The following is a 26,092-nucleotide window of genomic DNA, read 5'->3' as shown; positions in this document are numbered from 1 at the left end:
AGTCCATCTCAAACAACTGCAACCTCTTGTCAATTCTACAGTCTTGGCGGATTGTGAAATTTATTCCCGATTCCTTGTTTCTATGACAATTCCACAAATTTAAGGGCTGCTTTGTTTTGTTTTGTTTAAATAAAATATCTATTTGATCTTTTTCGGAAAGTATCTAGGGAAGGAGATTCTATCTCTTTGTCTGTTGATTTTGGCTGCGTGTGATACAGTCTGCAGCATTCTTTCTCCACCATGGACACATCAGAGATTAGAATACTGCTGACCATCCAGCACATCTGATGATGATCAGCAGGAGTTACTGTAGCAATGGGGCTCTGTCAAAGGTGATGCTGATGAAGCAGCTATACCTCTTCTCCAATTGGGATAATGAGTGAATACCAGACTGGGCTAACTCATTCACACACTCCAGGGAGAAATATTTGCATTTAAATTGCTTTGCTGCAAAAGTTATGTGGCTAGTGAAGAATATCAAATCCCACCCAGGAAGCCAGGGCCCCACTTGGCAGAGCCATCTCCTCCCATCAGCAAGAAAATCAATAACTATCTCCTGCTGCCAAGGGAGCCCCTAATGGAGATGTATCACCTGAGCTGCTACAAGGACAACTTTGTTGTCTTTTCCAACCAGGGCAGCTCTTTTTACCAACTCAAGATGCCCAGTTATAGTGATAGTACCACCCACCCACCCCCGCCCAAGAAGGAGTGATATTTGCTGTCTCTATCATTGTCATTCTTTGCTGCTGCCTATCCTGGAGAAGGAGATGTTAGTACAACCAAAAAAGCATAATAAGTATTGATCAGTTTCTCTCATTGTAAACGAAAAGATCTGACATCTAACAACTATTTCCTCATATTGTAAGTCATGTCATGTAGCTTGGCTTATTTGCTGCAGATTTTGTGCTACTTTATGACAATGGTAAATGTTTTTTAGAAAATAGGGCAGCAGTCTGTGGTATAACAGTTTTCATTACAGATAGTCCTTGACTTACAATTGATAGCTTAGCAACCATTCAAAGTTATGACGAACCCCACCCCTCAAAAAAGTTCTTATGACCAATTCTGAAGTTGCAACGAGTGGAGAGGGGCCTCAGTCATATGACCACATTTTTGGCACTTAGCAACCAGCCTGAATTTATGGCCATTTGGAGAGTCCCACAGTCACGTATCTATGATTTATGATGTTTTTCCAGTTTCTGGGTGGGGGGGGAAAAAAACACCCATAGTGTACAATATATTTGCTGAACAACCACAGCATTCATCACTGCAGAAAAAGTCATAAAATTGGATCGGTCATGTGATGATCCAGTTTATAACCATTATGATTTAGGACTGTAGGCTCAGTTAAAGTCATAAGTCGAAGACTAGTATACTTGGTGCATCACTTTATGGTGATTGAATTCAATCACACCCAATGGTCTAAGTCTAGAGACTCTCCTTCAAATTTCTTTCCAAAATAGGCTTCCCCAAGTACAATGACTTTTATTCATCACTCGTTTTATGGTCGCTGATCAAGACTGTGTATAGTTCATAAAGAACTACAACACTCAAAGACATCTCTAAACAAATGATGCAGATTAACACAGAACAACCTCAAATATCATATTCATACATTATCTAAAATGCTAGAAAAAAGGGAAAAAAGAAAAGACTCTAAAATGCTTAAGACTAAATTACTACACAAATGAAAAACTAAATGAAAATGTACCAAACTACTGAAATGCTAAAATGCTATATTGACACACTACTAAATTATTAAAATATTTAAGGTATAACCAGATTTATCAGAGACAATATGTCTCTTTATTACTGTTAAAGGCCAATATCAATTACTGAAACCTCCATGAAAACAATACAAACAGCAGTAATTCTTATCTGTCTTGATTTATGTTCCTCCTTATAGCAGCTGTATCTGGCAGGCTGCCAAACAAAATTAGGCTACTTCCCCTACCATATTAAAATCTTTATCTGCAAGTAGATAATGTACATATAATACACTGAGTACAAATAGGATGTTTTGTATTAGGAGGCTGTTATCTAGATTCAGCAAATATCCCGATAAAGGAGAGATTAGCATATGAACTAGCTTTTCTAATATAACATTCCCACATGAGTCTTTCATTGATCAGGAAGTTCTTGTATCTTTCCTCAGGGATTACTAAAGGAAGGAAGTTGAAATGCTGCAACCTTAAATATCTGTTTAAACACAGCCAATTACGCATGTATACACAGACAAATCCTTGCATAGAAATATGAAGGTATGTGATTCGCTGGGTTTTGAATCTATGTGGTTGCTAGGAATCGAAAATAACTTGATGTCACAAAATTAATCAAACAGTTAATCAGCGGTCCTCTGGTTCTTTAATTTGGAACATGTTTATTACTGTGCTGGTTTTCAATGCCACCAGCAAGCTCCAAGCAAAGTCTTCTGATCAGCACAGACATTTCTTAACAATATTTTTCATGATTGTTAATGTCCTCTAAAGCTTCACAGCTTTTCTAAGAGTTCTAGAAAAATGACACTTTCACAGGCAGGATGCAAAAGGAAAGGAGGAGGGAAGAGGAAAAACAAACAAACAAACCATGGTGGGTTTGATGATATTTCTTAGAATAATAGCACTAGCACTAGCACTTAGACTTATATACAGCCTTCTCTAAGTGGTTTACAGAGTCAGCCTACTGCCCCGAACAATCTGGGTCCTCATTTTACCCACCTTGGAAGGATGGAAGGCTAAGCCAACCTTGAGACTAGTGAGGTTTGAATTACCAAATTGCAGTCAGCCGGCAGTCAGCAGAAGTAGCCTACAGTACTGCACTCTAACCACTGCACCAGGAATAATGTTAGTTATTAATAAAAAAATAACCTGGTTTTTAATGTTAACAAAACAAAGGAGATCATTGTAGATTTTAGAAAGAGCCAGCATAGTCATGCTCCACGTTGTATCAAGGCTGAAACTGTGGAGATGGTCAATAGCATTAAGTACTGGTATCTGGGGGTGCAGATAACTAACAATCTGACTTGGTTTCTTCATAAGGTATCTTTAGTGAAGAGTGCAAACCAGCATTTCATTCCCTGCATCAGATGAGGAGAGCACATCCTTCTCCTTCTGTTCTGGCCACTTTTTATAGAGGCACGATTGAGAGCGTTTTAACAAGCTGCATCGTTTGGTTTGTTGGCAACAGTGCCTCAGATAGAAGGTCCATACAGAGAATGGTAAGGATAGCTAAGACGATTATAGGAAGCTTGCTTCTCTTTATTTGGGAAACTGCTTGTAAGCCAGTGATGGCTAATGTCAAGGTTCCAGAAAAACCTCTTCTGCATAAAAAAACCTCAGAAGCCATTGTCTTTCAGAGTTCTTTACTAGCATGAGGAAACTGGCACACGATGAGTGAAATTCCAAAACTGAACTTCCGGATTCTTTTCCCAGTTATACAAACCCCAAGAGTCCCACCCCCCTAACCCCTTTGCTGGTCACATGGTCCCACGTTCTCCCAGTTCATTCGAATATCTTCTCGCCACTCCTCCTGCAGATGTGAACACCATCCGACCTTGACCTCTTGAAGAATGTTACCAAACCCCTCAACCCCCCTTCTTCCCCTCAGGGGAAAAATGTGGCAGCATCTGGAACCCTAAAGTCTAGTATGGTTTCCAGGCCTGACAGCTAACCTTTTTGCCATCACATGCCAAAAGCAGGGAGAGCATGGGGGGGTCGTGCACGTGTGTTCCCACACCCATAATTCTATGTGCCTCGCCCCCACGCATGCGCATGTGAGCCTCCCAGTGCTCACCCAGCTTTTGGCACATGATGGCACGGTGGGCCCAATAGGCCTGTTTTTCGCCCTCAACAGGCTCCAGAGGCTTCCTAGGAGTCTGGGAAGGCGAAAATGGCCTCCCCCACATCCCGGAGGTCCTCCAGAGGCTGGGAATGGCCTGTTTCCCTACTTCCAGTGGGCTCAGAGGGCCCGAAAATTAGCTGGCCAGCACACACATGTGTGCTGGAGATGAACTTGTGTGCCCACATATAGGTGGCATGCGTGCTATAGGTTCGCCTTCACGGTTATAAGCACTATGTGCTTAGAGCTCAAAGCATTATTAGAGGCCCCACACCCACACTTCACAGTCTGTTTGTGTTGCTCCCCGCTGGGAGGAGGTTTCGAAGTATTTCTAGCAGGACTACCAGATTCTGTTATAGCTTTGTTCTCTATGCCATCCATCTGGTAAACTCACGATTCATTTTTCTCGCCATGTATATGTATACATCTGAACTAGACTGTGTTGTGACTCGTCCTCCCTCCACTCCTCAGCCGGGCCCCTCCCGTCTCCAACCGTTCATCATAAAGATGAACGGCCTGTCATGCCTCCAGCCCCTGGCCCTGGCCCCATGCCTGGAGAGGATTCCAGGAGTGGGAGGACAAGCCCGATAAACCTCACTCGTACAGTGTGTGTTCCTTTGGCTCAGCCATCAGAGCAGGAAGGCAGCCAGGTGGTGGAATTACTCGGCCCTACTCCCTCTGACCCTTCCCTTTCCCAGAAGCTGCCAGCAGATCCAGCTGAAGACAATTCAGAGTGGGAGGATCCTCGCTTCCGGAGATCTGAGAGGTGACACCAGCAGAAGGAAGGGTGGGGCAGGCCTGGATAAATGCTGAGTCATGGAGCCACACCCCACAGCCTATATAAAGGACCTGCTTTTGGCATTCCAACCTTGAGTCAAGCAAAGTCTTATCTTGTTTGCTGATACCGGACCCTATTGCTGAAGTCATAACTTGGACTCCTGCCTGCCCTGATAAACCTCAAAGGAACTTGGCAAGCTGCAGAGGCTTCGTTGCCAAGTTTGTCACGGACTTCCTTGACTCGTTCGTCGGAGTTGGGGGTGGGACACGACAGACTGTGATGTTTCTCTGTGTCATATATGTGGGTACATATGGTTATCTTTTGAGAGCTGAATGCAACAAAATTTCATTTTAATGTATGCTGATTAGTGTAAATAAATAAATACGTTTAAAGTGACAATCAAATTCTATTCTATTCTATTCTATTCTATTCTATTCTATTCTATTCTATTCTATTCTATTCTATTTCTATTCCTATTCCTATTCCTATTCTACTCTACTCTAACGTTGGATCAGATTTTACTCCTGGTCTCTACAACCTTGCGCTTTTAGCACAGAAATAGGGGTATCTGGCCTGCTAGCTACTACACCTCAAACAGCATCCTTCACCACTGTTTGTATTAGTTTTAATTGCTGTGAGATGGTTGAACACATTTTGCAGATCACAAGTTACTTACTTCTACCTTAGAAGCTTTTATTTCTGTCTCCAGATATTACCTTGGGGAAAAAAATAAAGCAATCTAATCTGATTCTCATTTATTTGAAGCACAGTATAAAAGAAACACACATCTAATAGCCTAAAATTGCCTAAACTTTAAGACACTTACCAAGTACAGGAGCAATGAGATGGACTCCCAGTTTTTGGCTTTCATCCGATCAACTTCTTGCCCTCCCTGTGAGATGCTAGCAGAAGCCAGCTACGGAGATAAAGAAAAGATAACAGAACTTGAGCCAGTTTTCCAATGATAACAAAAACTAGAACTACGAGGTTTAATTGAAATTATTAAAATGTAAACTGCAGATCTAAACTGTTTTCCAAAAGAGAGTACTGGTCAAGTTGAGAAAATTATTAGACCTCACAGAACAAGACATTGAAATTTTGGTGGGCTACAAAATGCACTCATGCTTGAACAAAAGACAATCTCTCGGTTTTAAAGACCAAGCATAGTAACAACGTTTGTCCCATTTATTTTCAGATGGAAACCACAATCAGAAGTCGACATTTTGTTTGTAATTTAGATTTATAAAGCTGTCCAACTCAACACTAACTTTGGGTGATGTACAGATTAAAAATAGATACAGTACCTAAAACACATAAAGAAATAACAAAAATAAATGTAGCGGATGAACAGGCATATAACGAAAGTGATACTGCACACTAGCTGGGCACACCTCAACCTATCCCAGAGCTGGAAGAAATATAGTAGTTTTTCGTAGATAATTTATAAGCTTGCGTGGGTTGGAAGAATTTAAATTTCTGAGCATTCCAAAAAGCAGGTGTGTTTCCTATGTCCCATCATGTTAGATTGCTTAATGGGTGAGACATAACCTGTGCCAGTTGTGTTGGATTTTACATGGTGGGCAGAAATGATAGGACAAAGCTGGCCCCAGGAAGATAACCAGGTCATGAATGGTTTCATAAGTGATAACAAGCATCCTGAGTTGCATTCAGCAATTAACTGATAACTAATGCAGCTGGAGTAGTGGAAGTGCTACATGGGCATACCAAGGGTCACCTCTAACTGTTCATGCTTCTGTGGATCATCAGCATACTGATGATGCCTGACCTCGTCATTTCTTGACCTGTCCCAGCAGTTTCATGTAGAGGTTGAATAGAGCCCCAAGTCAACCCACAAATCACAGGCCATCAGGCTGGACCTCTCTCCGCTTGTCAACACCAAATGGAAGCAAGACAATTCCCAAGCCCTGTATCTAGTCCAAAAGAATGTCATGATTGATACACTGACTAAGAGTTCAAGAAGAATGAGGACAACTGTTATCATTTCTATTGCACTTTACCAACAAGGGGATTCTACACTGTGTCTATACTGACTGAAAACGGTCCATATTATCTGCCTCCTCAAGGGCACCCTGAAGCTATGGTTTGACCCTTTTCTTAACAACCTTCCCCCAAAACAAATGCAAGACTGGATAAAAATTATCCAGAACCATTGGATCAAGTAAGGGGCATGCATAAGAGCACAAATGTGCCTACCGTTCCTGTCCTATTGTTTCCTTTCATTATATCCAATTAATATAGTTATTACATACTTATGCTTATATATATGCTTATATATTATATAGTTACTTTCATGCTTATGCTTATATATACTGTTGTGACAAAATAAATAAATAAATAAATAAATAAATAAAGTGATGGCTTTTTGAAGAGGAGGCATGCTGCTGACTCCCTCAAGGCAGGAAAAACCACCCTCTTTCAAGCATGAATTTACCATCACATACAACCAGCCACTTGTCACCTTCTATGATGCTTTAAACAAAGGACATGGATCTAATAAGCATGTGACTGAACTAACATTTCATTTCCAATTCCTCAAGAATCCCAGAACGAACAATTCTTAGTTAACAGGACAAGATTGTGTCTTGGCCAGTTTGTCAGGACCTATCTAGTTGGAATCTAACTCAGAATGGAACCAAATGACTTTCTCCTTCAGATGCTACGGAGCAGCACAAAGATAGCGTTAAAGTACGTATTCAGCAACTATTAGTAAAATATGAGGAGGAAAACAGGAATGCATGAGAACGAACTTCAAGATTATCTGACCTTGGCGCTCTTTGATATAAGATGAGGGAAGAGGAAATGGTGTCAGGCTTTCTGTTATTACATCCATTATAAAGTAGAAATCTAATATTTCTGATGATGATGTTTTCCAACTTCAGATCATGTCACAGTTGCCCCGCATATGCCATGTGACCATCGATGTGTATTAAATCCTCAGTTCCCTGGGTCAGGTTCATGTGGCCGACATCTCCAGAGCTGCATCAAATTCTGTCACATGAAGACAAGTAAAGTCTCCCAGAACTATCAATCTTGGATAGTTGCTGAGCTCAATGACAGAATTAAACAGCTTAAGCAGGGATATCGCTGGGTAGCAGGAAGGACAGTACAGCAGCAACAAACTCAACTGCTCCCTTGAGGTCAACTTCAGGCCCAGGGTTTCACATCTATTATCTGCAGCTCAAATGCTCTGAAAACCACTAGGGCTTTCTAGATGGGCTTTCTTTCACCTCAGTGTTGCTCTTCCCAAGCTTTTTTTCTTTCCTCTGGGGAAGAAGATAAGATCCGTTTCTCTTCCCCTTCTCGATAGGACAAAACTCCATGGGAAGGGCAGGAAAGTCTCTCTTATTAACCCTGTCCTGAGCTCTGTGAAACGTTTTCCCTCTGCTAATGCTAAACCTACCGATTGATTGTATATTTATTTATTATATTCTGCCTTTACTATTTTAAAAAATATCTCAAGGTGGTAAACATATCCAACACACCTTCCTCCACCTATTTTCCCCAAAATGACAACCCTGTGAGGTGAGTTGGGCTGAGAGAGAGTGACTGGCCCAAAGTTACCCAACTGGCTGGCTTTCACGGCTTTACAAAAAGCTTTCAAAGCCAGAAGGATTGCCCAGCAACATTCAAACAAGAAGCCAAATGCTGTCTGTCTCACACACATAATATTCTCTCCAGAGCCTCTGTGTGTGTGTTTTGAAAATCCAGGATCCCATTCAAGCAACTAAAATCTTTGTCAGACTGACTTCACTGATTGCATTACAAGTTCTCTGTAAGTAAAGGCTGTCTTCCATTATTTCAAATTAATTCCTTTTAATATTTGAGAGAATTGACTATATCGAAAGAGTTCCTTTTGGGAGATGGGTAGCTTTATAAATTTAATACATATGTAAATTGAAATGAGCATTTCCCATTAAAGCCTTCCTCACATGCAAGTTGTACTGCTAATTCTTAGGATTATAAGAATTAGTTAGGTTCTTACTTTTCACTAAATTTCTAGAGATACTCTGAAAGGTATCTTCCTTTCCCAATAGGATCAATAATCTCTAAGATCATGCTCTAAGATGGCGCCGACGAAGGCTGCCTCGGTGAAATGCTCTCTAATTGTTTCTTTATTTCTAATTGTTCTCTGTGACTCACTACGGATTTCCTACTCACGAGACCATCTGCTAAAAATTAAGGAACATTTCTTTAAGGAGCAGCTTTCTTTAATCTCACCACCGCCTGTCTTTACAAACACGGAAGAGATTCTAACACAGGAGGAGGCAATTCCCACGGAGCCATGAATTACTAAAAAAACCAAACGACGGAAACGAAGGAAAAGAGGTAAACGATCTGGGATCTTAATCAAACTAAGAACTCGCATTAAAACTCCTCTGCCTTCAATTTTCCTAACAAATATACGCTCACTTGCAAATAAGATGGATGAAATACTCCTCTTAAACAAATACTATTCTGATTTTCGCAATTCAGCAGTCCTATGCTTCTCTGAAACCTGGTTAAATGAATCAATTGAAAATAGCAGCCTGAACATTCCAGGATTTCAAATTGAACGATCAGACAGGATTCCAGAAACATCTGGTAAAAAGAAAGGAGGAGGCTTATGCCTATATATTAATTCAACCTGGTGTCAAGATTTTAACATAATTTACAAATTCTGTGACAACAATTTAGAGACTCTAATTATCAACTGCAAACCTTACTATTCGCCTCGTGAATTTTCCTCATTTCTTCTAATTGCTGTTTATGTCCCACCACAAGCCTGTGTAAACAAGGCATTACGAACTCTAGCTGACCAAATCATGGAGGCTGAAGCCAAACACCCTGATTCACTGGCCATTGTTTTGGGAGATCTAAACAAGGCAAACTTAAGGAAAGAACTACCAAAATACTTTCAGCATGTCAATTGTCCCACCAGAGGCAAGAATACTCTAGACCACTGCTACACAACACTAAAAGATGCCTATCGGTCTTTACCACGTGCAGCTGTAGGACACTCTGATCATTGCATGATTCACCTTGTACCTGCTTACAGGCAAAGACTTAAAGCCATAAAACCAATAATTAAATCAGTGAAAACCTGGGCGGAGGAATCAGAATTAAAGCTACAGGCATGTTTTGAATGCACTGATTGGAATATTTTTAAAGATACCTCTGCAGACCTGGATGAACTCACAGATACTGTAACATCATATGTCAGCTTCTGTGAAGACCTATGTGTACCTACAAGGAACTTGCGAATACACAGTAACAACAAACCTTGGTTTACACCTAAACTTAAGCAGCTACGACATTCCAAAGAGGAAGCCTACAGAAAAGGTGATAAAATGCTGTACAATCAGGCCAGAAATGCACTAAACAAGGAGATAAGAGCAGCAAAAGAAGCTACTCTGAAAAGCTAAAGAATCAATTTTCAGCAAATGAACCAGCAAACATGTGGAAAACTCTTAAAAATATCACCGGCTATGGCAAACCTCCTTCCCAGGCTGAAGGTAATCAACAACTGGCAGATGACCTGAATGAGTTTTACTGCAGGTTTGAAAGGAAACTACAGCCACCTATCTCCACAACCCCCATCTCAGACACACCAACAACAGCCAAGCCTCCTACAACTGACCCCATTTCATTGGGTTCACAACCCCTAGTGATCACAGAAAAGGAAGTGCAGGACCTATTTCACAGACAAAAGCCAGGAAAAGCTCCAGGCCCAGACAAGATAACTCCTTCTTGCTTAAAAGTCTGTGCTGACCAATTGGCCCCCAACTTCACCCATATTTTCAATAAATCACTAGAGATGTGCTATGTTCCTTCTTGCTTCAAACGCTCTACCATCATCCCAGTGCCGAAGAAGCCCACCATCAAGGAACTGAATGACTACAGACCAGTTGCTCTAACATCTGTAGTCATGAAAACCTTTGAAAGGCTAGTGCTTTCCTACCTGAAAACCATCACGGATCCGCTGTTAGACCCCTTGCAATTTGCATACCGAGCAAATAGATCAACAGATGATGCTGTTAATATGGCTCTGCACTACATCCTACAACATCTTGAGTCTCCAAAGACCTATGCAAGGGTCCTCTTTGTAGACTTTAGTTCAGCATTCATTACCATCATTCCAGACATTCTTCTAACTAAGCTAAACCAGCTACAGGTACCGGAACAGACTTGTAAGTGGATCACAAGCTTCCTAACAAACAGGAAGCAGCAGGTGAAGCTAAGCAAGATCACATCAAATACCTGTACAATTAGCACAGGGCCCCCCCAAGGCTGTGTGCTCTCCCCACTTCTCTTCTCTCTGTATACCAATGACTGCATCTCCAATGATCCATCTGTTAAGCTACTGAAGTTCGCAGATGACACAACAGTGATTGGTCTCATTCGAGACAATGACGGATCCGCATATAGACAAGAGGTCGAACGACTAGCCTTGTGGTGCAACCAAAACAATCTGGAACTGAACACACTCAAAACCGTAGAAATGATGGTAGACTTTAGGAAAAACCCTTCCATACTTCCACCTCTCACAATACTTGACAACACAGTATCAACAGTAGAAACCTTCAAATTTCTGGGTTCTATCATATCGCAAGATCTCAAATGGACAGCTAAGATCAAAAACATCATTAAAAAAGGACAACAAAGAATGTTCTTTCTGCTCCAACTCAGTAAGCTCAAACTGCCCAAGGAGCTGCTGATCCAATTCTACAGAGGAATTATTGAGTCTGTCATTTGCACCTCTATAACTGTCTGGTTCGGTTCTGCAACCCAACAAGAAAAACACAGACTTCAGAGGATAATTAGAACTGCAAAAAAAAAATAATTGCTACCAACTTGCCTTCCATTGAGGACCTGTATACTGCATGAATCAAGAAGAGGGCCGTGAAAATATTTGCAGATCCCTCGCATCCTGGACATAAACTGTTTCAACTCCTACCCTCAAAACGACGCTATAGAGCACTGCACACCAGAACAACTAGACACAAGAACAGTTTTTTCCCAAAGGCCATCACTCTGCTAAACAAATAATTCCCTCAACACTGTCAGACTATTTACTGAATCTGCACTACTATTAATATTCTCATAGTTCCCATCACCAATCTCTTTCCACTTATGACTGTATGACTATAACTTGTTGCTGGCAATCCTTATGATTTATATTGATATATTGATCATCAATTGTGTTGTAAATGTTGTACCTTGATGAACGTATCTTTTCTTTTATGTACACTGAGAGCATATGCACCAAGACAAATTCCTTGTGTGTCCAATCACACTTGGCCAATAAAAAATTCTATTCTATTCTATTCTATAAGATAGAATGCCCAAAAAAGTTTTTCACACCATATTGCCTTCATGTCATCCCATGAGTCACCCTTAATTAAAAAATAGTATTTCCCCCTTTTTGTCCTGGCACCAAGGATGGTAAAATCCATTAAAATTTATCCCCATTACTTTGGAAGGAAGCCAGGTCACTAGTAGGAAAGAGATGAAGGATAAGATTAGCAATAAGGGCAGACAAGTTCATGCCCGTATAGTCTTCCTGTCAACTTCAAAACGGATCAGGCCTGCCACAGCCATTTTATCCATTTCTCAGATTGCCACACAGTGTGGGAGGGGAAAAGTCTGGAATGTCAGCCCAGATGACAACAACAAACCATCCTGTGGGAACCAAGGTCATCTCAACAGGTGCTGGCCAGAGACTGAGAAGAGCTACCAAGGAGATGCCAGGACACCTAATTGTACAATGTGACCTGTAACCATGAGGGAGGGAATTATATATTCTTTAATTATACTGAAACCGTGGGAAATATTTAGAGCTGGTTTCATTTTCATTCGTGCCAAAATGATGTACTCAAAAAAACAGTCCTTTGAGAAAGCTGAGAGTCTTGAAGTGCTGAACTGGCTGGGTTCGTTAGCAACAGCACTTAGGCTTATATAACGCTTCATAGTGCTTTGCAGCCCTCTCTAAGTGGTTTACAGAGTCAGCCTATTGCCCCCAACAATCTGGGTCCTCATTTTACCAACCTTGGAAGGATGGAAGGCTGAGTCAACCTTGAGCCTGGTGAGATTTGATCTGCCAAACTGCTGGCAGCCAGTGATCAGCAGAAGTAGCCTGAAGTACTGTACTCTAACCAATGCGCCACCGCGGCTCATTAGTTGGAACTTTGACATTTCTATCAAGTAAGAATGAAAGGAAGCGTTTCGAGTCCAAGGGTGTATCAAGAGATTCCGCCTGGCTATTAGCAGCCTAATTTCATTTCCCCCCCCTCCTGGGAACATTCAAAGAATCTACCAATTTGTCAATCAGCAAACTCCTTAGCCATTTTTCTTTTTAATTAGCTTAAAAGGTTCAAGGCATGCACATTTTTCACGGGCGTGATTAAAATAATGAAAATCACTTTCCTTTAAACAAAGAATATTTAAAACATTGTAAATTCTGCAGAAAAAAACTCCATTCATCTTCTTTTCAGAACCCCCATAAAAACGCTTTTCCATTTGTGTGCTATGTAAATTTAATCAGTTAAAAAGTAAGGCATTTCTAAATGTCTCTGGAGTTTCTCAGTCATCTAGGTCATGGTCATCCTAAAGGTGCTTTTTTTCAAGAGGCAACTGGACTCTCTGGTTTTTCTTTTTTTTTTTTTATTCAAAAAGTTTTTTTTCCCCCTTCTCCCCCCCTCCCTTTAACCCTCCCCAACTTCCCGGAACGAGCACAAGGTATAGTTAAAAATAAAACAAACATATGCTAAAAAATTTTCGTCCCAACTTAATTATACCCCTACAATCATCAATTCCTAACTTCCCCCAAAAACAATCAAAAATAATACATCATAATCATTCAAAAACAGTCTGATAACTCTTAGTCTGATATCTACGTTGAATATAGTCAATCCATTTTTTCCATTCCTTTAAGTATCTTTCTTGCGTATTGTCTTTCAAAAAGGCTGATATCTTCGCCATCTCAGCCAAATTGGCAACTTTCAATATCCATTCTTCTATTGTTGGTACTTCTTTTTTCTTCCAATATTGTCCTATTAGTAATCTTGCTGCAGTTATTAGATTTAAAATCAATTTAGTCTCAATTACTGTACAATCCGTAATAATTCCCAACAAGAAAAATTGCGGCAGGAACTTTATCTTCTTTTTCAAAACATTTTGTAAAATCCACCAAATTTTTATCCAAAAGGCCTTTATGTCCTTACAAGTCCACCAAATGTGAAAATATGTAGCGTCATCACAATTATATCTCCAACATTTTGCTTGCATTTCTGGATACATACACGATAATTTTTTAGGATCTAGATGCCATCTATAAAACATTTTATAAAATTTTCCTCAGATTCTGTGCCTCGTGAATTTAACATTTCTAACCCAAATTTTTTCCCACGTTTCCAATAATATTGGCTCCTGAAAATTTTGTGCCCACTTTATCATACAGTCCTTTACCAAGTCCCTTTCAGAATCTATTTCAATTAACACATTATACAATCTCTTTATATGCTCCTGAGACTGATTTCTAATTTGCTTTACCAAATTTCCCTCGTTCTGCTCTATACCAATTTTCTGATCTTCCTTCCATCTAGCACGTAGTTGCTCATATTGAAACCAAGTATAATTTTCCCCTTCCTCTCTTAATACTTGCAGAGATTTTAACTGCAAATTACCTCTTTCAGTATACAAAAGATCTTTATATGTAATCATTTCCTGATTCTGTTCTATGTTTATATTTTCTACTGTATGTCTAGGACTTGCCCATATAGGAACCTTATAATTTAGTTTATAAGAGTATTTTTCCAAACACAGAAGGGCATTTCTTAGCACATGATTTTTAAAGGCCTTATCCACTTTTTTGTCATAAATTAAATATGCATGCCATCCATATAGCAAATCATAACCTTCTATATTCAAAATTCTGTCCTCTGTTAAATTAAACCAATCACTTATTGCAGAGAGAGCAGCTGCTTCATAATATAATTTAAAATTAGGCATTTTAAACCTCCCTTTCCGAGAATCTTGAATTATTTTCATTTTAACCCTAGCTTTTTACCTTCCCATATAAATTTGTTAATTCCTTCTGCCATTCCTCAAGATTCTTATCTTTCTTAATTATTGGTATCATCTGAAAGAGGAATAAAAATCTAGGTAAAACATTCATTTTAATAGCAGCAATTCTCCCCAGCAAAGATAATTGCAATTTTTCCAAACAATCAACTCCTTCTGAACTTTTGCCATAAAACCTCATAGTTATTCTTATACAATTTCACATTTGATGACGTAATATAAACCCTAAGTACTTAACCTTCTTTACAATTTCAAATCCTGTTACTTCCTCTAGTTTTTCTTTCTGTTGTCTGGCCATATTTTTATTATCACTTTTGTCTTTTCTGATTTACCTTAAACCCTGAGACATTCCCATATTGATCAATTATTTCCAACAAAGATTTACTAGAATTTATAGGGTTTGTTAAAGTAATCACCAAATCATCTGCAAAAGCTCTTAACTTATATTCATACTGTCTAACTCTAATTCCTCTATCTCCTTTACTTCGTATTTTATCCAATAATGGTTCTAGAGTTAAAATAAACAATAATGGTGATAAAGGACATCCCTGTCTTGTTCCTTTCGCAATCTTAAAAGGTTCTGTTAAGCTACCATTGATTATAATCTGTGCTGTTTGCTCTCCATAAATTGCCCTAATTATTCTTAAAAAACCATCTCCAAATTGCATCTTTTCTATTAATTTAAATAAAAAATCCCAATGCAATCGATCAAAAGCTTTCTCTGCATCGAGAAAAATAAATGCTGCTGGAATAAAAATTTTCTTTTCTAAGTACTCCAGTAAATTAACAATCTGCCTAACATTATTCCTCATCTGTCTCCCTTTTATAAATCCAGATTGATCATTATGAATTCTTCGCTGCAGAATCAACATTAATCTATTAGCTATTATTTTAACAAAATCTTATAATCATTATTTAAAAGTGAGATTGGCCTATAATTCCCAGGTTTAGAACAATCCTGTTCCTCTTTGGTATCAATGAAATAAAAGAGGTTCTCCATGAGGGGAATTCTCCTAGTTGTATCTGATTAAATAATTCCTTAAGTGGACCTAACATCTCATCCTGTAAATTCCTATAATAACTAACTGTGAGCCCATCCGTACCAGGAGTTTTCCCATTTTTAATTGTTTAATTACCAAAATAATTTCTTCAGAGGTTATAGGCCGATTCAGTTCATCCGTTTGTTCTAAAGTTAAATTTTTAACCTTATATTCCTTCAAATAATTATCAATATCCCTATTCAATATATTATCTTTAAGATATAAATTTGTATAATATTCTAAAAAAGCTTTTTTAATTTTATCCTGTTGATATCTCTCTTTGCCTTTGTATTCTATTTTTTCTATAGTACGTTGTTTTTGTCTTTTCCTTAAGGTGTATGCTAACCACCTACCAGGTCTATTTGCGTTACAAAAAGTATTATGTTTGGCATATTGTATATTTGTTGCCACCTGATCAGCCATTATCATATTAAATTGATTCTGTAGTAACTTTATTGCATCTTTTTGATCATGTGGATTATGTATTAATAATTGTTGTTTCTTATAAATTTCCTCTTCTAGATACCTACGCTGTCTTTGTTGCTTATTTCTCTGTCTATTATTAAGATATATTAATACACCTCTCATAAAAGCTTTACTGCAGTCCCAAACCATTTCTATCGATGTTTCATTATTCAAATTATAATCAAAAAATTCTTTCATCTGCTTTTTACATTGATTTACATTATCCTGATATCTAAACAAATTTTCATTTAATCTCCAAGTTCTTCTACCCTCTTTTCCATATTGCAATTCCATCCAAACAGGACTATGATCAGACAAACATCTTGGAAATATCTTAGTTTTCTTCACCCTAAAAAGCAAATCATTAGAAATTAAAATAAAATCAATACGTGAGAAGGATTGATGCCTATCAGAGAAAAAGTATAGTCTCTTTCCTCCAAATTCGTCTCCATACATCTCTTAACTCAAAATCTTCTATCATATCAAAAAGGATTTAGGCAGCTTTGCATGTGCAGGTATCTTCTTGGAAGAAATTCTCTTGTCCTTTCGTATCTATTACTCCATTCCAATCTCCCAATATAATACGATTTATAATCCCATAGATCAACTTATCATATAACATTCTATAAAATTTTTCTTGTTGCTGATTGGGTGCATATATACCAAGCAAGAGAGTCCTTTTTGTTTCTATTGTAAGTTCAATAGCAATATATCTTCCATGAGTATCTGCCTCTATTAACTTGGCTGGTTTATCTTTTCTCAAATAAACCACTATGCCATGTTTTTCTCCAAAGCTGAAGCAACAAAATGTTTACCTAACTTTGAGTTTATTAGGTACTTTTGATCTGATAATTTAATATCGTTTCTTGTAAGCAAATAACATCATTTTTAAATTGTTTCAAATAATGAAATATTTTTCTTCTCTTCTGAGCTGAGTTCAAACCATTGACATTCCAAGTCAAGATTTTATTTGCCATTACTGGGCTGCTGAAGCCTTTGAGCAATCAACTGAAGATCGTCCTCCCGTATCTCCGGCCGTGCTCCTCCCACCGCTTCTGTAGCAGAATCCTGAACTTTACTTTGAGTTTGTTGCTCCTTTTCTTTACGCTTAAGGGCTCCCCTCGTCAGTCTTTGTTCTTGTGGTTGTTCCTCTGATGGTAACATCACTGGAATCACCTCAGCTTCCACACCCATTTGAGTCTCTTGAATTCTTTTTTCTATTATTTCTATTTCAAATTTCAGCACTGTAGAAAGAAAATCTTTGGCCTTAAGCACTGTGTCAATCGGATATCTCCTTCCTTGATAATACACTGTCAAGCCAACTGGAACCTCCCATCTAAATTGAATCTGGTATTTCTTAAGTTCTTGTGTAAAAAATGTAAAGTCCTTTCTATCCCTTAACATCTTGGGAGGAATCTCTTTCAAAACCTTCAACTCCTGTTCCCCTATTTTCAAGTTTTTCTGAAAAGCAACTTGCAAAATTTGATTCCTCACTGTTCTTTTCAAAAAATAAACCACAATGTCTCTAGGAAGTTTCTTTTGCCTAGCAATCCAAGAATTAACTCTATAAATTTTGTCAATTTGATAAGCAACCTCTTGTGGATCAAGTTCAATAAATTCAGCCAGAGCTTCTGATAAAATTTTTAAATCTTGCCGTTTGTCCTCATTCAAACCTCTAATTCTCAGAGCTCCTTCCATCATTCTATACTGCATCACCACCACTTGATCTTCATTTTTATCCAATTTGATTTGCATTCCCCCCATTCTATTTTCTATTTGTTGATTTGACTGAACAATTTCTTGCACCTCCTCCTCCACCACCTCCAGTCTTTTTGCCAAACCTTGAAAAGCCATCAAGATATCTTCTCTTATTTTTTATTATTCTCTTTATTTCTTCTCTTATTTTCTCATTATTATCCATAATCTCCTTAAACCTTTCTTCAGACACTTTCCTTGCTCTTTAATCAGATCTTCTAAAGCTGGTTCAGAACCCTTCTGCCCCCAGTCTTAGGTGGTTTAGTAGCCATTTCAGTTTTAAAATTCACAAAATATAAGTCTAGAAACTTCTTTTCCCTTTAAGTATAGGAGAGCTCAGTTCACTTCATTAAAATCCACACATAACATTTCTTATCTTCTTAGTTGCACAGACTGTTTGAAATTCCATTCGTCACTTTCACTCCCGTTCAGGCGCCATCTTTAAGAGTCAATTAAAACAAAGGAAAAAAAGTTTCTCTTTTTTAAAAGGTAGAAGTCAGGAAATCAAAAATACTTGCAATCCAATAATTGTCCGCTGGCACTCATTCCGTCTGCTTAAAGAGATCCATAAAGATAAGACAATTAGCAGAGATGGACACTTTCTTCTTTTCCTGCTTTTGCAGGCACGCACTGAAGTCGGAGGGCAGGAATATTTATGGGACCCGTCGACCCTTCGAGGCTCTGCTTAATTAAAACAAAGCCTCTGGGGAGGTCTACCAACATTTCCTGCTGCTCTTATCTTTCCCCTTTCATCCAGGGAAAAAGATTAAAGCCGGCTTTTCCTGGCTTTTACGATGTTCAGTGCGGAGCCCCTTTAATTAGGGGCTCAGCGAAGAGGTGGAGCCACCCGGAAGTTCTCTGGTTTTTCTTTGAAGACGTTTCGCTTCTCATCCAAGAAGCATCTTCAGCTCTGACTGGATGGTTTGCGTTTATGAAGTGGCACAACACAGGAGAATAAACCCATCACGACAAGATTCAACAGCTTTTAAAAAACAAAGGCCGCTCTTTTGAAGACAACAAAGTCCGCATTTTAGACATAGAAGACCACTGGTTTGAAAAAGAGGTCAAAATTGAACAGCTCTCTCTCTCTCTCAACAGAGAGGGAGGGATATGACATCGTCTATCTGCAGTCTACAATACAGTCCTTTTAGCAATTCCAAGAAGGCTCCAAACTCATTTGCACCACTCAGGGGACCTTCATGACACAGATAAACCTCCAGGTGGCCTCAACGACTCTCTAAAAAGAATGCAAATGACCAGCTGTCTGCAAGGAATATAAAACTTTCCATTCCCCACCATCCAATCAGAGCTGAAGAAGCTTCTTGGATGAGAAGCGAAGCGTCTTCAAAGAAAAACCAGAAAGACCAGTTGCCTCTTGGAAAAAAAAAACAGCTTTGGGATAATGCATTTCTACTTGATTGGGGCAGCCTCTTCAAGGGTTCATCTTTTCTCATACTCTGAAATAATTTAAAAAAGCATAATATCTCATGGGGGAGGTGTTTTAAGGGATTCACAACAGAGATTCAACTGGTGAAGAATTTTCCTATGCTGTGCTCTCCCTGTTGAATTGCAATCTCCTAGTGGAAAAGGGTAGTAACATTTACCCACAAGGTGCCAGCTCAGGGACTGTATAATAAAGCTGATTGCCCAGGGCCCACAACTGCCTTCCTCATTTCTATGACCCCCTTTCATCTGGCAGGATGGCAAAGTAAAACTGCAACCTTCCCATGGTATCTAATCAACAGGTATACGGATTCCCAGAGGCCAGAAATAAGGAAGCAATCATGCTGAGTGGCACCTCTATCATCACTAATAACTGGTGGGTTTACCTTTTTTTTTTTTAATTTGTGTGGGATGATATAGTTGTGCAAGATGTGAGTCACTTGAAATATTAGCAAGGAGAAATGTCTTTGGTCAAGGAAAATTTGCAAGACCGTGGAACTGGTCCCTGAATTAGGGGTAGCAGACAGCCGTTTCCAATTTGCAAATGTATGTCCAGTCTGACAACTGGAAAAATCTCAAGGAGAAAATTTAGTCAGACCTCCCCATTCCCTTGTTTTCTTTTTACCAAGTAGCAGCCCAAATGTCAGGGCTGTGAGAGGCAATGCTTCTGAGCATGACCTGCATGAATCTTCTTCCTTTCCCAGATCGGAAGGAAGCAGAACTTTAACGTAGGTTTCTTATCAGAAAGACATATGGGCTTAAGGAAGTCCAAAAGAGAATGGCCAGCTGTTAACAGGAGATAATGGGCAGCAGAAAGGCCCAAACTCCTCTTGAGGCAATATTTTTATGACGGCAACTGAAAATTTACAAACTAATTGCACCTGTCCAAGTGTTCAAGAATTCTTTATCAGGCAAGATGATTGGAAATAAGAAAAATCATCAGAAGGTAAAATCAAATCGGGCTTAATGTGCACAGTATAGATCTAGCTTTCACTTCAAACCCCTTCCTTTTGTCCACCCGGATTTTTAATCACTTTGATTAATGAAGAAAACATTGAAACTTGAAAGCCTGAACATGCACACCATGTTTACAGACCCCTCACATCCCGGACATAAACTGCTTCAACTCTTACCCTCAAAACGACACTACAGAGCACTGCACACTGGAACAACTAGACACAAGAACATTTCTTCCTGAACGCCATTACTTTGCTAAACAAATCATTCTCTCAACACTGTCAAACTATTTACTAAGTCTGCACTACTATTAATCTGCTCATCGTTCCCATCACTCATCTCCTTCGACTTATGACTGTATAACTGTAAGTTTGTTGCTTGTATCCTTACAATTTATATTGATATTGATTGTTTCCTGATTGCTTATTTGTACCCTATGACTATCATTAAGTGTTGTACCTTATGACTTTTGATGAACGTATCTTTTCTTTTATGTACACTGAGAGCATATGCACCAAGACAAATCCTTGGGTGTCCAATCACACTTGGCCAATAAAAAATTCTATTCTATTCTATTCTATTCTATTCTATTCTATTCTATTCTATTCTATTCTATTCTATTCTATTCTATTCTATTCTATTCTACCATTTGGTAAATCTTCAGGTGGAGAAGATTTCAGGTGCCTTTTGGATTTTTGTTTTCCTCCTGGCTAGCCTGCCTATAGTACTATTGTTTTTCACATATAGTACTTCTCTAAGCAATATTGAATAAGCCACAATGACTGGACATACAATATTAAACAAAAATCATTATAGTGACATTATATATAGTTTCAAATACTAGTTCCTTAAAAAAAACCTAATGAAATAAATTGGCACTGTATTTTCCCTTAACCATAAAAATTAGATCTACAGTATATATAACTTTTGTCATAGTGAACATATTTTATAAAATGCAATCATGATTATCAGCCTTAAATCTGACTAAATACAATTTGTCTCCATCTTTCTGCAGCAAATGAAAGAGAAATTACTTTCTCAGTAAACAAATTATTTTCACTAGCAGTAAAAATAAAAAGAAGCAAACATACCATCAATTTTCCGTAGAGTAAACCAAAAGTGAATGCAAGGAGAAAACAAAGGGAGCAATTCAGAGGTTGTCTTTTCATAAAAATGACACCAATAATGACCATTATGTGAAACAGAAGAGAATGGCTCACAGCACAAATGCGGTATCTTTAGTCATACATTACTGTATATTTGCTAGAACATTTGGATCTTTCTTTCCCAGAATGATTTTTTTTAAATCATTCAAAACAGTATTCAGGAAAATGAATTGCCATGCTCCGATGTTTCAAAAGATAATATGCAAGAGTGTTTTTAAAGATTAATAACATTGAAAATATTTTGTTATGCAACAGACATGTTTTGATTTGATTTTTTAATTAAGCCCCAGCAAAAGATAGTCCTTAGATTATTTTTAAAAGAATAAAAACAATACAGATGTTGACAGAAAAAAAAATAATGAAAGTAAAAAACAAGTAATGTGAAAAAAATGCAAAATAAAAAAGAGAGGAGGGGAGGAGAGGCGAAGAGAGGAGAGGGGAGGGGAGGAGAGGAGAGAGGAGAGAAATGGTTCATAATCTAGGGCAGAGGTCTCCAACCTTGGCAACTTTAAGCCTGGAGGACTTCAACTCCCAAAGCTGGCTGGGGAATTCTGGGAGTTGAAATCCACCAGGGTTAAAGTTGCCAAGGTTGGAGACCCCTGATCTAAAGACCTTTGTTCTCCACTAACTTATGTCCTCCTAATTGTACTGATCTATAAATAATAAAGGAGATTTGGGGAGTCCTGAAAACCCATGGAGGAATAACACATGGAGGAAAGATCAAGAGTTCCACTCACAACCAGAAATTCCTTGAGATGACTCTCAATATTTTTGTTGTAGATGGTGAAGAGTGCAGCCGACACCTGGATGATAGCTTTGGCAAGGCAGTGGATATTGTTTCTATAACCTGCAGCAAAGAAATAGCAGCAGTTGGGTTCAATCAATATAGTGGACCATGGCATTCTTAGTGATGTTGGACATACTACAGCTATTTGGCTTTGGCCAAAAATACTAAGTTGGGGAGAGGGGGCAATATTTCAGGGGCTGAGGATATAACCAAACCTTCTAACAGCCCCATTTTATGACTTTTCTTGCCACATTTGTTAAGCAAAGTTGTTAACTTAGTAATACGGTTGTTAAGTGAATCTGACTTCCCCTTGTCTTTGCTTGTCAGAAGATTGCAAAAAGTGATCACATGACCCTGGGACACTGCAACTATTATAAATATGAACCAGCTGTCAAGCATCCAAATGTAAATCACATGATGATGGGGATGCTGCAACGGTCGTGTGAAAAATGGCCCTGAGTCACTTTTTTCAGTGCTGTTGTAATTTAGAACGGTCACTAAAAAAACTGTATGTGTTCTGTCCCCACCACCTCAGTCCTGGAGGCACGAGCGATGACTTAATTAGCCGGCAATTCAGTCCACGGCAGCTATCAGCTCTGGCAACAAACTAGCGAGCGTCTGCCAAGTTTCTCTGTTATCTTTTCTTGATGCCGGCGAGTCAACCAGGAAACCAAGAACAAACAGTACTTCAGCTCAAGTTCTCTCTAAGCAGTTGATTTGTTCGCCATGGAGTAGTATAGCAGCCCCTGCTGCTTTTATGCCCTGTGGGGTGTGGCTCCGTGACTCAGCACTTCCTAGGCCTGCCCCACCCCTGCTTCTGTTGTTCCCGCCTCTCCTGTCTACGAAACCTAGGGTCCAACCAGGACTGATTGTCCTAAGCTGGGTCTGGGAGCATTGTCTGGGGGGAGATACAGGAGACAGAGGCCTCATTATTTCTTCCACCTGACTTGCCTCTGTTCCTGGAGCTGAGCCAGGGAAGCCAGCCCTGCAGAAGGGAGCCATGATGGTCCTTTCCGCTCACTCTCTGAGTCACTCTCTGGCAGGGGCCCACCCCGGGGGGCGTGGGGGTGGGCTGGAGCCACAACAGTATGGTTATAGACATTCTTTGCATCTATTTTGAGAGGGATCTTCTAGCTACTTTTGCAAAATTAAAATCATATTCTGCTTGGTCAACTGGACTTTAAAATTTGAGGAGGCACCTATATACTGTAGAGCAATTAGTAAGCTGCCAACAATGCAAGGATGTTTCCCAATTTCCCTGTCTCCATAACACAGTTACAATCCTGATTTTTGGCTGCTTTTGCTAAACAAGGGGCGTGGCCAATATTATCTGCCAAAAATTGTACAGTTGCTACCCTCGGGCAGCTTTTAAGAACTTTCAACGATTGCTTGAGCCAATGTGACCTAATTCAATGAATTCTCTGTGGTACGGCCAATGAGGATTAAGGTAGGATGACTAAACTTGGCTTCACACTCAAAAGAAACCCAATTTTAGACATATGATAGGAAGCAATTTTAGACATATGATATGAAGGGGCCGCGGTGTGGCTCAGGCTGTAAGAAGCCTGTTATTAAAACACAGCTGCCTGCAATTACTGCAGGTTTTAATCCCACCAGGTCCAAGGTTGACTCAGTCTTCCATCCTTTATAAGGTAGGTAAAATGAGGACCCAGATTGTTGGGGGGGCAATAAGTTGACTTTGTAAATATACAAATAGAATGAGACTATTGCCTTACACACTGTAAGCCGCCCTGAGTCTTCGGAGAAGGGTGGGATATAAATGTAAACAAAAAAAAAAAGCGTTCAAACCACCATCATAAAAATTATATTATCGCAAGAGGGCACCAAATGCTGGAAGTAGGCCAGAGCTCCTTCTGACTATCATTGCCTAACATTGATTCTTAGTGCAAGTCTGTGGTGAAGAAGAAGGGAACAAGGTATGATGAGGCGAAATGAAGCTGCAGGAGTGGCTATACTTGTATCCTCGGAGCATTGACAAAGCTTAACCATTATGTAGACCTCAACTTAGATTCGGTCATCACATTGGACTGTGTTTTGAATATTATATTAAGTTTTCTCCAATTGTTTTTCTCATTAGATCTGGCAAGAGAGGCGTGCTGCAAGTCCTGTTTCTCAAAGAACTATGCTTGGCAGCCTGAGGAGATAGGCCTTTTCTGCTCTGGTACCCATCTTATGGAACATTCTCCCCTCTGAAGTGAGGACAGATCCATCCCTTCTTACTTTCTGGACCACATTAGGTCTGGCAATCTTAGGGGACTGGTGACATCTTGAGATGCTACGTTGCTGACTGAGTCTCTCTCTGTCTTTCTCTCTCTTTCTCTGTTCAGTATGACTGTGTTTGACATGTTTATTGTTTTAATAGGTTTTTTTTTTTGCATAAAACAGCACAAGTCACTTCTTGTGAGATATAAATTTGATAATTAAATGCAAGCAAGCAAGCTTAAGTCTTCCACAACTTGGCTGTCATAATCCAGGCAACCAGTAGATGGCAACAAAAAGATGGGTCCCTGGATTTTTGCATTTTTAGACATGGCAGCCGTAGGGAAGCTACCCCAAGTCAGGATACAGATTGTGATTAAATTGTTGCAACTTGAGTCAAAACACAGTACAAGTTAACATATCATACAAACCAAACAAGACAGCAAACAAGTATATTAGCAGACATTTGGAGAAGGTGCTCCATGCTGGTATTATGTCTCTTACCATCTATCTCAGTGAGGTAAATAGAGGAAGGATCCGAGACCAGGAGTGGCAGAGACACAGCTATGAAGACTAGGAGCAAGCAGGCTGTCTTGTAGTCCTCCTCAGGGGATGAGCTGTCTATCAGGGAGACAAAAAGGAGGATGTACACCAAGATATTTCAGAAATAAATCTGATTTACGTTAGCGGCTATACTTCCAGTTCAGCTGCTCAGAAGGCTTGCTCCCCCCCCCCATAAAAAAAAGGAGGGGAAAAACAAGGAAAGGAGAATTTTAAAAAATATGGTGGTTCTGACAGGCCAATAAATTAACTGATGGAAGGAGCTAGCTAGTTGAACAGAACTGACACTGTTCAGCTCTGCTTCAATCAACACGTGTACACCATAAAGAAATAAATAAAAATAAGGCATTGCTAGGATAATGGGTGGTGGGATGGAGGACAGGAGAGGAGGGGGGAAAAACCCCCATAAATTCTACACATCTCATTTGTGTTCCTTAGACTGAGAGGGAAACCAATGTGCCTGTCTGGTGCAGATTATGTATTTGTAAGCATGTATATGCAAGAGGGAAGAGAAAGCTGATTTGATTCAGTTCATAATATAAAACGAATATCAACATTGCCCTCTTCAGGCCGCACTAATCCTTGATTATCCATATTATACAAAGTGATGCCGGAGAAGCCTCAGGGAAGAAACGGCTGGTTTCATAGGCCCTGCCAAACTTTAATGTGGATTGTGCTTTTTGAGACTATATGTAAATCCACTCATTTGAAAACCTCAGGGTTTCCCCCCCCCCCTTATTGCCTGTTCAACAAACCATAATTTAACCCAAGCATTTCATGGTACTATATAGGTTGGGGGGTGAGGGGGAGAGGATTTCTTGCACAATTGGTTTGGGAATGTTATTATTGTGGCAGGAAGAGATGACTTCGGGTAAATGGTGCCACATAACTATGGTTTCTCGAGCCGGCAGGAAGAGGAAGGAAGCAAGCTGGCAGGGAGTCACCTCAGGCAAAAGCAAGATGCATTAACAAACTACAACAAAGTCACAGTTTCAGCTTGAAG

At 39.3% G+C, this 26,092-nt stretch overlaps 1 protein-coding gene across 3 annotated transcripts in view; it reads right to left on the bottom strand.

The window, feature by feature from the left end:
• Positions 1–26,092, bottom strand: part of NCKAP1L (NCK associated protein 1 like) — a 124,753-nt gene that overhangs the window by 1,358 nt on the left and 97,303 nt on the right. For all 3 annotated transcript variants that reach the window (XM_058167379.1, XM_058167376.1, XM_058167378.1), the window contains 3 exons: positions 25,033–25,149; positions 22,259–22,368; positions 5,442–5,531 (listed from right to left, as the gene is read on the bottom strand). In XM_058167379.1, coding sequence (XP_058023362.1) covers positions 5,442–5,531; positions 22,259–22,368; positions 25,033–25,149 — 317 coding nt within the window. The remainder of the gene's footprint in view (positions 1–5,441; positions 5,532–22,258; positions 22,369–25,032; positions 25,150–26,092) is intronic.

The sequence above is a fragment of the Ahaetulla prasina genome, chromosome 2, assembly GCF_028640845.1.
Source record: "Ahaetulla prasina isolate Xishuangbanna chromosome 2, ASM2864084v1, whole genome shotgun sequence".
Lineage (NCBI taxonomy): Eukaryota > Metazoa > Chordata > Lepidosauria > Squamata > Colubridae > Ahaetulla > Ahaetulla prasina.
The sequence above is the reverse complement of the archived record's forward strand: the minus strand, read 5'-3'. Positions and strand labels throughout refer to the sequence as shown.